At 40.7% G+C, this 12,385-nt stretch overlaps 2 protein-coding genes across 10 annotated transcripts in view; one reads left to right on the top strand and one right to left on the bottom strand.

Annotated features, from left to right (window-relative positions):
* The window catches only part of NAA16 (N-alpha-acetyltransferase 16, NatA auxiliary subunit), a 75,255-nt gene extending 63,467 nt beyond the window's left edge, over positions 1-11,788 (bottom strand). For 3 of the 8 annotated variants that reach the window (XM_019650375.1, XM_019650378.1, XM_019650382.1), the window contains exons 1-5: positions 11,498-11,788; positions 6,896-6,980; positions 5,221-5,325; positions 3,441-3,598; positions 1,187-1,321 (exon numbers count right to left, since the gene is read on the bottom strand). In XM_019650375.1, the coding sequence (XP_019505920.1) occupies positions 1,187-1,321; positions 3,441-3,598; positions 5,221-5,325; positions 6,896-6,980; positions 11,498-11,551 (537 nt within the window). In that variant the 5' untranslated portion in view covers positions 11,552-11,788. Of the gene's footprint in view, positions 1-1,186; positions 1,322-3,440; positions 3,599-4,352; positions 4,381-5,220; positions 5,326-6,895; positions 6,981-11,497 lie in introns of those variants that run through there. The other 5 variants (XM_019650374.1, XM_019650376.1, XM_019650379.1 and 2 more) reach the window with 4 other exon arrangements.
* Positions 11,515-12,385, top strand: part of MTRF1 (mitochondrial translation release factor 1) — a 44,269-nt gene continuing 43,398 nt past the window's right edge. For both annotated transcript variants that reach the window (XM_019650383.1, XM_019650384.1), the window contains exon 1: positions 11,515-11,601. The gene's annotated coding sequence lies outside the window, so the exon portion shown is untranslated. The remainder of the gene's footprint in view (positions 11,602-12,385) is intronic.

Genomic DNA, 12,385 nt, shown 5'->3' with positions numbered 1-12,385 from the left:
ATGATGATACCAACATGGGCCAGTGAAGCGACGTCCTCCACAACTAGACTGAAGAACAAAAGGACAGCAACTTGTCTGTTCCCCTTCCCCGATTCCCCAGCACTGTTCCCCTCCCCCAACTCCCCAATTTAAAAAAAAATGCGTATCATTCATGTAGATGATTTTTATTTTTTTTAAGATTTTATTGGGGAATTGGGGGACGGGAACAGCCAAGTTGTTGTCCTTCGATCTTAGTTGTGGAGGGCGCAGCAAGCAGCTCCAAGTCCAGTGTCAGCTCAAGGTGCCGTGTTCAATTAGTTGTGGGTGGGTGAAGCTACCATCCCCTGTGGGAGTTGAACCAGCAGCCTCGTTGTTAAGAGCACGCTCTATCCACTGAGCTATCCAGGCGGCAGCTCAGCTCAAGGTACCGAGTTCCGTCTTTACTTGCGGGCGGGCATAGCCACCATCTCGAACAGGCAACCTTGTTGTTAGGAGCACACGCTCTCATCAGTTAAGACTGTGCACCTGTTGGCAGCTCAGCTCGGGTGCAGCTCACTGGCCCATGTGGGAATCGAACCAGCGATCCTGTTGCTCAGAGCTCACGCTCTTGAGCAAACTCTTAACCAGCTGAGCCACTCGGCCAGCCCCTCATTCATGTAGATTTTTAAGTACACAAAATAATAGTAACTTTTATGAGTTTACACATAATGTTAACATACTAAAAATGATCTATACCAGTATCAGAATAGTACCTACCTCTAGGGAGGCAAATGGGAGGCTGTTAGCTATTTCTACAACATTTTATTTCTTTAAAAAATAATAAAATCTGGAGCAATTATGGCAAAATGTTAACATCTATTTCATTTCTAATGTATTTTTATATTTTACATATATTAAAATGTATTCATTAACATGTTTATATCAAATATAAAGCAATATACATTAGAAAAACAATTCTAAGTCACAAAACTAGTTTCTCTTTTCTTTATTCATCTGAATATTGTTGAAATTTTAGTGTACCAAAATTTAAATTACTTATTTTGTATCAAGTATTCTATGTTTTAGCTTTTTCCAATTATTTCAAAATGTTTTCAAGTTTTTATTAGGTCTCAAAAACTAATTCATATTTGGGGGCGGGAGCCATATAGAGAAGCCAACCATTTTCGCTTGTGAAGGTAGGAAAAAAATGTGAAAATCAATTTCTTACTTGCTGAGTCTGTCTAAATTCTTCCAACAATTTCAGTGCCATGTCATAATCTTTCAACAAATGGTATGCAATAGCATATCCAATCCAGGAAGCACGCTGTGTCGGGCGCAACTGAAGAAGCTGATACCTTGTCTCCTTAAAAAAAAAAAAAAAAAATTGTCCTTTACTATTTTTTTTAACTTTCTCTAAAATATTTATATTTCACCAGTTTTAAGAAAACAATGTAATACCTTTAATGCCTTTCTAATGAATTCAATAAACAAATATCGGTTCCAAAAATAAAACAGAAATACTTTTTATGTTCCTTACCTAAATTACTTAAGTTCTAAATACCCCATAATGCTCATTGTTAAGTCTGTCACTGAAAAACTGTCCTTGGGGCCCATGCTTTTGGGCTTAGTTAATAAATTTACCTATAGAACTTATTTTGGTAACTGAACACCTTAGAAGAGAGATTAAGATCGTTTTTTATTAAACTAGATTTTGCTGTTTATAAAATTATTACATGAAATTACAATGTATTCACACTGTTATAATAGGTCCTATAGACAGGATGGACACAGCTGGGGAAACACTCAAACATCCATCTGACTGAGCTTTTCTAGCAGAAACACCACCGCAGCCATTCTGAGACAGCTCAATATCTATGACATTTGGGAGAAAACCCCAGAAATTCCACCTTCATGGCTGCCCCAGAAGAGTCAAGATATCTTCACTAGCAGAAAATGCACCCTCCCTACCCAGCCCTCATTTCTTCATAGCTCCTCTCTGCCTCCAAGTTTTAGGCAAGTGCAAGTGCTTGGAGGAACAGGGTCTCAAGGAGAATACCAGCTGCAATGGCGTTCTGAAAACGCAGATCGGCTTCGGTGACTGTTGCTGGAATGGGTGCCATCCGCCCTATATGCCACAAGGATTAACATGACCAGCTGTTCCTTAAAAAAAGACATCTTTGACAGAACAACTTGGTATCACTCCTCTGCCTTCATGGGTAAGTGTCTGGTTCCTTTTAGACATATGAGATTAAGCTACATCACTCTCACCCTTTATTGTCACTGTTGCTTCTCTGTCACGTCCGTCCCACATTAAAGTCTGGATCAGTTTTCTTCTCTCTGCCAAATCCTGCCATTATCCTGGGCATACGCAACAATGTGGATCACCCATCCAACAACCTATCTTCTTAGATCTAAGATTTCCTCATCTTGAATGATCTCCTCCACTTCCCTTCAGGGACCCACTCCACAACCACACCTAGACCTTACTGCCACCCAGAAACCATAAATTCAAAGATCTCATGTCCTGGCCACAGATCCCATGCTGCCAACACTCTTACCTGGTGACATTCCTACCCTTGTTCATGGACACCACCAGTGCCTCTAGTTCCTTGGGTCCTTCACTTCTAACCACCAGCTCTTGTATCTTCATTTATTTCACATCCCTCTTAGGAACCACTTCTTGCCAATACTCTTAATTTATTTGCCTCATTCCTAAAGATAACTGATTTTAACTCTCCCCACACCCAAGCTGCTAAGTACTGCTGAAGGAAAAAACATGTAACCTTGAAGAATGGTTATTATTAATAAGCTCGGCAGAAACCTTGAAACTTCTAACTTCTGCAAAAATCTAGGCATAGGGTATAAGAACTTATGTGGCAGTAGAAGGGCCAAAGTGAAAAGGAAATGAATGATTTCTTTAAAGACAACTGTTAAGAGGTGCTTGCCTCCTTCACATAAGAACAGGGAGCGAATTCCATTTTGGACGTACTGAATTTAGGATACTAAGTGGAGTAAGCACATGAAATAAATGCCCAGCAGAGCTGAAGATGCCCGCCTGAGAGACCTAAACTACAGAAAGACTGATGTATAGTGAGCCTTCTCACATTACTTTATATTTAGTAACCCATGATAAAGAGAGCTAATTAATCTCTACCTTAGATTTCAATGACAAAAGCTCTGTTTACCAAATTTGTAAATATCAAACCCACAAAGAATCTAGTACAGCATTTGCACACAGGAGATAAGTCTAGTTTTTTAAAAAGCATTAAACGAATAAACAGGAATCCATTTTTGATGCTCAAACATGCAGTCCCACAATTATTACTGGGGGAGGGTCCCAAGTGACTTTCCCCTTCTACCACAGGCTATAATGAAGAATCAAATCAATGTGATCTTTGTTTATGCTCACTTCATTCTGAAGTCACATGCCTTTAAATTGTATCTATTACAAAAACACGTACACTTAAGACCAAAGTACTTACTCGGTAACCTTCAAGGTCTCTCATTTGGATCTGCAACAGAGAGAGATCCCTCAAAATTTGCAGATTATCTTTATCTAATTTGAGGGCATTTCGGTAACACTTAATAGCTTCATCATATTTCTTATCAGAACGCTGCAAGAGTCCATATACATGCCAACCTATTAAGTTAAGGAAATAGAGACATTCACAGGTCCTAGAATATGCTACACTATATATCTAATATAAAGCTTACTTTAACAAAATGGTTATTTTGTCTGAGATTTATTTCAGAATGATCTGGGGTCAGAGCGAGGGGGATAGTGAGCAAGTGATAAAAGAAAATGTGAGGGGCCGGCTGAGTGGCTCAGTTGGTTAAGAACTCGCTCAAAGGTTTGAGCTCTGAGCAACAGAGGTTCGAGTCCGGCCCGAACTGAGCAGCTGCTGAGCTGCCAACAGGTGGCAGGATGACTCAGCAATCAATCAATCAATCAATCAATCAATAACGGATAATAAAAGAAAATGTGTTCAGCCTTGACTGACAACTACTAAATTACTGAAGCTCGGTGATAGGCACATGGGGGTTCACTATTTTATTCTATTCTATTTGTGTACAAGTTGGAAAGTTTTCATATTTTAAATAACCTTAGAAAATTCTTGGTAAAATTCGTCACGTTCCCTGCCTGCCTCCTCTACCCTCACTCTCCTACACCCCAGAACCTCAACGTTCACTTACTCTTCATCACTATATACTAAACCAGAATATACTGAAAAATTACAATTACCCTTTAAAACAAGTTTATATTCAATCAAGTCTAAAACAACATGTAACCATCAGTTAATTCACCAGTGATATTAAAAATCATGAAAATTAAGTTTTTATTTATTGTAAATTAAAGTCAGCATATTTTGGAGCCAAAAAACTATCATACTTACATGCCCTCTTTTCACTCAGGAGTAAGCACTGGGATAAAGAAATAAGCATTTAGTATTTTGAGAGAACTCTAAGCTAAATATGTGAAAACACTACTAAAACTATTGATGTTCAATACTGGCCAATAGCTAAATTAATTAAATGTTAAAAACTAAGATACAGGGCAATATGTGAAAAGGTTGTGAATAAACATATAGATAGATAAGCAAAACAGAAATGAAAATCAATTTCAATGACCCAGCCTTAAAAAGTATTTTCCGTGTTTTTACAAACTGGAACACTAGACAGAAAAATACAATTGTGAGTATCCAGTGAAGTAACAGCTACGTCCCTGTGCCACTGAAACAAGCTGAGGAACCAATTTAACATCATACTTAATACTAAACAAAATGTTTCAAAACAAGTTTCTTCTGAATTCTTCTTCCAAAATTTCTAAAAGAAAAGTTTAAAAAAAACACAAATTTTACTATGCAGGTTAAGTGCTATACAGGTAAGTCATTATCTAGAATGATCAGAAAATATCATTCAGTTTATGCATGTGTAGTAAAAGGACATGGGTTTTAAGTCACATAATTATCAAAATTACTTTTCACTCACACTAAGCACAACTGAAGTAAATACATACTGTATAGGGATTCTCTTTAAAATACTACAATATATAAAAGCAAGGCATAGGGGACAGATGAAACTAATACTACAAGATGTTGATAATTATTGAAGCTGAGTAATATGTACATAGAGTTCCTTAAATTCTCTTCTATATAGGTTTGAATTTTTTCATAGTAAAGTTTTTTTAATTTGAAATTAAAAAACTAGTAATTGGAAAATACATATATAAAATTAAACTACTCAACCAGTGCAAAAGGATACAGACATGACTCTTGACATCATTACGAAGTCCTTTACGAACAAACTCATATGCTTCTTCTTTTTTTCCTAAACAGTTCAATGTTAAGCCTTTCATAGCCAAAGTCTCTGAAAAATATTTTAACCTTTATTTACACACAAAAGATTCAAATTATTTTATTAGCCTATTTTAACATTTGTGATCGGCTATGCTTATATTACTCATCTTTTTAACCCCACAGTTAGAAGAAGAACTCTTCAAATACAAAAGTAAAACTACATTGTAAGTATTAGCTTCAAGTATAACCCAAGTCCTTTTCTGAAATGACTTAGGCCAGGGTTGAGTTGCTAAAATGCTTGCTGCCCTTTAGGAGACTCTCTAAAGGGAGTTGAGAAAAGGTGACACAGCAGACACCTGAGTCCTGCTGAGCTAAACCTAAGGCAGCAATCCACACCTTACACATAAGATAAATTCTAATCAAGAATCAAATCATCTGATTTACACCCCACAAAACACTCAATCTACCTTAACAAAGAGGTGTACACAATTTAAAAATCACCTCACTCAATAGTGGAACAGACTACTTTTTTAGCAGCAAGTTTATTCCAACTAATCCTAATTAGGGTAATTACCAGTTTGCATTTCAAGAGCGTAACACTAGACACGGGAGTGGCAACCCAAAAATATGTTTAAGGTAGTTAATGTAAGATGGTTCAGAATGAAATAACTCTGAACAATGCACAAAAAGGGAATGAGGCAAGAACAATGGTTTACAAATTGATCTTTGGACTCTGATTTTCAGAACATGCCTGATCCAGCAGTCCAGACCCCTATAACCAAACATATTATCTGTTTATACATAATGAACTCCCCCCACAAGCTTCCATTTAGGTAACAGTTCCACAGCTAAAAAGCTTGAAAACAAGCTGTAAATTTCTAAAATTCTATGAAATGAGTTCTTCCCATTTCCTTCAAAGAATGTTTTAAACGTTATCAGAAAGCTGAGCCCGGTCAGCCTATTTTCCCAATAAGATGGTCGCAAGAATTACCCAAGTCTAATATTCAGAGATGCCAGTTAGCTTTGCTCTGCTATGGGACCACAATTTGCGTACCTAACCTGATCCATGCTTTGAACAAACACTGATCACCAGTGAAAAAGGATGAGACAAGCAAATATAGACTTATTAATACCAGTGCTAGAGAAACAACTCAAGATAAACAATGTAATGATCAAGTAGAAGTGGCATATGTATATATAAAGGTTAGCAGATGTATAAAAGACATCCACCAAAGAATAAAATGCATTTGACTGAATATTTTCATATTACTTCTGTATTGCAAAGATTGTCCTAATTTTATACATAGGAATTAAAGAATAAACTTAAGTTCTATTCAAAGTAACAGATGAAACCAGGTCTATAAAAATATTGATATACGCTCCAATTGTTCCCCAATCAATGAACCAACCATTCTCACCTAAAAGTAAAGACTGTACATATATCTAAATATAAAACGAGTAAAGTAACCTACAGTAAGACTGATATGAGGCACAACTGAAAATGTTAAATATTTATACACTCTAATAAGAGAGCTACAAGGCCATGGAATCTAGGAAGTATTCTTCTTTCACGGTTAGGGATCTTATCTGATTTTGGAATTCAATTTCCCCAAAGCAATCTCTCACAGATGAGACAATACCTCCATGTTCAGCAAATTTGGGATTCGAAAGAATCATCTTGCAAAACTTGAGGCCATTTTTGTATTGCTTCTGTTCGTAACATTTCTGTAAAGAAAAATGAACAAAAATTATTTTATAAAATGACTATACATGAGGCCAACTTTTCATTGCATTATACAAATTCTAAATTCAAGATCTAAAATGAGATCTAAAACATGTGATTGAAAGGTTTCATATCAATTTATAACAGAAGTATACTTCTGTTATCTACTTCTTGCCAAATTGCTCTAATAGTGTCAGCAAAGGAAAAACAAAACACTTAATAAACAGGGAATTTAACTGTCAATCAGCGCTGCTAAAGCTTTTTGAAATTTAAAAGCCAAAAGCAAAAACATATGTGATAACAACTAGAAACTGTATTAAAAGCCTTTGCTACTTCAAGAATGGAACCAAGGCACGCACACACACAAAAATACTATTTATTAAGCAACTATCATGTGTCTGTACAAAACTTGTTATAACTCATAGTAAATCCTTAAGGTAGGTGTCATTATCTCCACCTTACTTACACATGTGAAGGTGTAAACTGGGTTGCAAACTCTGGTGTGACTCCAAAGAGCTTGGTCTTTGAATCACTGATCTAATACAAGGGTAAGCAACCCCTTGATTCCTAAATGCCACCAGCCAGGCTGAGTAATCAGTGACTGTCCTCCTAGCCATGATCATGAGAACATCTCATCTCCTTTCACTCACCTTCTCACTTACGCTGTTATGGGTGTTTTTTTCTAGTACTTAACATGCCAAGCTTATCCCTGCCTCAGGGCCTCTGCACTTGTGTTCCTTCTACCTGAAATGTTCTTCCCCAGGTGTTCCGACGCCTGTTTTCTTTTCATCAGTTTCACAAGTCACCTACCTGATCACTCTAATACTGCCAGCCTCCTACTCCCACACAAACATATTCTCTATTATATCACTCTATTTTCTACACAATGCTATCATCTCCTGAAATCCCTATTTACATGATTACTTAAGTGTCTACCTTCTCCACCATACTGTAAGTTCCACAAGGACAGGGATCTTGCCTATTTGAAACACTGATGCATCCTCAGGTTCTAGACAAATAAGCACTGCTCAATAAATACAGCCTACTAAGTTCAAAGCAAAACAGTACCAGCAAAGGAGGGGGAAGTGATGAATCCTGGCAGCAGGAGTGGGATGTGGAGGGAGAGTTAGACAAGAGTTCATAGAAAAAATATATTTAAATTGAGACTTCTTGATTGGCTCTGGGGAAGGGAACTTAGTTGGGAGACAAGGATCCAACAGAAACCTGAATTTTGAACCATTCTAATATATTACCTATTCCAAAATTATTTTAAAATAAAAATAAGAAAATAATCTGAGTTTGACTAAAGGAGTTCACCTGACAAATGACAAGAAGAAACAAACAGGGGCCGGCCGAGTGGCTCAGTTGGTTAAGAGTTTGCTTAAGAGCACGTGCTCTGAGCAACAAGGTTGCCAGTTCAATTCCCACATGGGCCAGTGACGCTGCGCCCGAGCTGAGCTGCCAACAGGTGGCAGGATGGCTCAGCTGGTGAGAGCACAAGCTCCTAATAACAAGGTTGCCTATTTGAGATGGTGGTTATGCCCATCTGCAACTAAGACTAAACTCGGCAGCTTGAGCTGAGCTGCCACCAGATGGCTCAGTGGATAGAGCGTGCGCTCTTAACAACAAGGCTGCTGGTTCGACTCCCGCATGGGATGGTGGCTACGCCCACCCGCAACTAAGATTGTAACACAGCACCTTGAGCTGAGCGGCACTGGACTTGGAGCTGAGCTAGCTGCGCCCTCCACAACTAAGACTGAAAGACAACAACTTGGCTGTTCCCCATCCCCAACTCCCCAACACTGTTCCCCTCCCCCAATTCCCCAATTAAAAAAAAGAAGAAGCAGGGCCAGCAGAGTGGCTTAGTTGGTTAAGAGCTCGCTCAAGAGTGTGAGCTCTGAGCAACAGGGTCGCCGGTTCGATTCCCGGCCCGAGCTGAGCTGCCAACAGTTGCCAACAGGTGACGGGATGGCTCAGCTAAAAAAAATAGTTATAATAAGAAAGTAGAAACAAACAAACAGACGCACTACAACAAACAGAAGCAACTACTGGGAAAAAGGAAAAGAAAAATATGTTCTTTTTTCTGACTTATCAAGTGACCTCAAAAGTAATAATCATATTACCAACAACAGTAAAAATAGTTAACACTTATTGGAAGCATTTACTATGTGTCAGGCACTGTTCTCATTTAATCCTTATTTAAATCCCAGGAAAGCCTATGAGATGCATGTTATCTCCATTTTAGATAGAGCAACTGAGGCACACAGTTATTGAGTTTTCACAGCTAAGTGTCAGAGCCACAATTCAAACCTAGGTAATCTGTCTCCAGTAACCACACATTCAAGTTAAAGTCTTAAATTCAGTAGAATATATACTTAGTAGAAAAGATAGATTCTAGTTTCAACTTTGCTACTAACCAAAAAACCTTAGGCACTTAGTCATTTAGCATTCCTGGGTTTGATTGTCTCATCCGTAAAAGAGGGCATACAGTAGCTCCAAAATTCAACAAAATGTAATGCTAAGAGCCAGTTTGGGGAATAAAATAAGCAGGCATAAGCCGTGCAGAACATGTGATAAGCTAGCTGGTGAATTTGTATGGATGTGTTTATATACACTAATTAAAATTTACTGTTGGTGACAAAACACTCTGGTTAACCAACCAAACTTAAAAAGTTATTTTATTATAGAAACTTCTGTTTGCCACTGAATTTATTGCAGCAGAATCTTACCCACATTTATTGTAATTGTGAGATGATGAAATCATACACTTTTGCAGCACCCTCATAAATTCATGTAACCTTGTAACAAACATACCCAGATTAGAAAATGTTTAGCATTTCCCAATTTATCTGGGGATAAAGTTAACTGAGCAGCAGCTTTAACTTTTTTGTAACTAGAGTATAAATAAATCACATAGTTGTTTTTGGTTATTGTACTGATAACATGATTTGAACTACAAAATATCCACATACAGAGAAAGCAAATGTTCTGTCATCTTTTAGGTATAATGCCAATTGTCCTGAAATCTAACTATTTATAGATGATTTTTCATTAACATAGCTCAGATTCCCTAGACCCCCCCCCAAAAAAAATCCCACCTGAACGGGCAAAAAAGTTATCTTCTCCAATTCCATACTGTGAGAAATATAAAGGTATGAGAAAAATTAAAGTAAAATAAGAAAAAATATATACTAGAAAGCCGAGTGAAGCAATCAGCCACAATGCTTCAATTAGAATGTTTTGTTTTTACACTTGTCTTTCATTATTTGCTCAACACTAAGCACCATTTAAAATTAAGACTTAAAAATCTTTATCCTATCTACTATGTATCTTCTTTAACATTCTGAAAAGTATGAAGTTTCTATTGGCTTAAAACAGAACTACTATGAATTATTCTCTGCCATAGATAATATCTAGAACATTCTAAACTTAGTATTTTATTTACAGTAAAGGTAAGCCAAAGCTAATAGTCATGTAACTAACACAAGCTCTAAATAATAAATTCACTCTTAAAATCTAAACGCTTATGGTTCAGATGAAAAGAAAAACTAGAAAAAAAAACACAAACCCAGCTATCCATTTACAGTATCAGTTTAAATCTACGATCCCCAGTGTCTATGGAGAAAAGCAAAGGCACGCTGCCTCTTCTCCCTGGAAGGACGGAACCTGGAAAACCGTGGACATCACGGACGCTCCCACCACCCACAGCAAACACACTTCTCCGCCGGGCAGCGGTCATCGCTACGGGGCCATTATTCAGGTTTCTGCTCGGAAACGAAACAGATGCTCCCCTCGAGTGCAAAACCAGGCAGTCCGCAAGGCTTTCATCACTTACTTAAGGCAGGGCCTGTGCGGGTTAAAAGCAATCCATAGTTGTATGCGATGTTATAACTTAGAAATGCAGTTCATGTCACGTATCCCTTCCCAAAGAGGGTGAGGACGTCAAAAACATGCCAAGTCTCCGCCACCACAGGGTTCCGTCTGATTTTCCCGTAACCGGTATAAGCCCGAGCCCCACCCCACCCCAGGACCGCTCCCGCTTCGGTAGGTGTCCGGGCGCGCGGGGCCATCGATGCGACAGAAAGCAGGGCGCGGACGCCCCGCCGAGCGCAGGCGGCCGCAGCAGCCAGCGGGGCAGGATGGCAGCGAGGCGGCCGGGAGCGCTGCCGCGGGGCTCCGCAGCGCGCACGGGGCCGCTACCTGGCCGACGCGCCCCTGCCCGGAGTGCCTGCGGAGGGCGACGTGAAGTTTCTGGAAGGAGCGCGGCGGGGCCCAGGCGAGCCGCTGCAGAGGGAGGAGACGGGAGAGGACGCGCGGAGAGGCCCGGCGGCCCCCGCCTGCCGGCCGGGAGCGCAGGCGGCCCGGCGGGGCCGGGCCGAGGCGGGGGATCAGGTCTTGCGGGCTCGGAGATAAACAAAGAACCGTGCGGGGGCCGAGCCGGCCCGCGCAGGCGTCCCCGCCAGACCGATCGCCGCGCCGCGCCGGGGGCTCCCCGGCGGCGCGGCCTCCCGCCACTCACCAAGATGCGTTTGAAGAGGTTGCTCTCCTTGGGCGGCAGCTGCACGTTCGGCATCGCGGCCGGGCTCTCCGTTCCGCAGGGGCGGGCAACGAGACAAGACGCCGGTGAGAGCCGAGCGCGGGCGCGGGCGAGGGGTCAGTTCATTGGCCTAGACTTGGGGCTGAGCAGCCTGGGCAGGGCTGGCCGCGGAGAAGGAACGCGATCTCAGCCAGACACCTTCGGCTCCCGCCCTGCTTCGGGGCGTGCGGCGGCGGCGGCTCCCGCGCGCTGCAAGATGGCAGCCAGGGCCCGCCCCCGGGGGGCGATGGGCGCATGCGCGGGGCGCCCCGCAGCGAGGAGCAACCGTGAGCTGGGGGTGCAGGAAGGACAGTGTTGGGGGGGGGGGGGCTGTCGCCCTTGTCGCCAGAACTTAAGCGCCAGGTGGGGCTCATGTGCCGTGGCCCCTCGTAAGTGGCTGACTTGTATATGTGCTCTGATTGTTAGGCTTGTAGCCCAAGAGAATGTTAGTTCTATCAGAGTCAGACTTTTTGGATTTCTCTCCACTCAGAAACTTAACCAGTGCTCAGCCAAGTAAATTCTTGAGGTAGAAGAACCTGTGCAAACCAACGATGTATTCACAACGTATGTGAGGTCACTGGACAGGCCTTGAAATGGGCTCGTAATGTGAAAACATGTTTAAAATGTTTCAGGAAAAAAAAAATTCCCAGCAGTGTAAGAGCCCCTAATATTGTCAGTGAGAATTATGGTGGGTTTTTGGAGCCACTGATTCTCCATGTCTACCTATTCTTTTTTCTCAAATGGTTCCCATTTATACCAGCCATATAATTTTGAGAGACACAAAATTCAAAAACAGGATATTCCAACTCTGGGACACTTCCTACCATGCAT

The sequence above is a fragment of the Hipposideros armiger genome, unplaced genomic scaffold (assembly GCF_001890085.2).
Source record: "Hipposideros armiger isolate ML-2016 unplaced genomic scaffold, ASM189008v1 scaffold_140, whole genome shotgun sequence".
NCBI lineage: Eukaryota > Metazoa > Chordata > Mammalia > Chiroptera > Hipposideridae > Hipposideros > Hipposideros armiger.
Note: the sequence above shows the minus strand (reverse complement) of the source record. Positions and strands in the feature narration are given on the sequence as shown.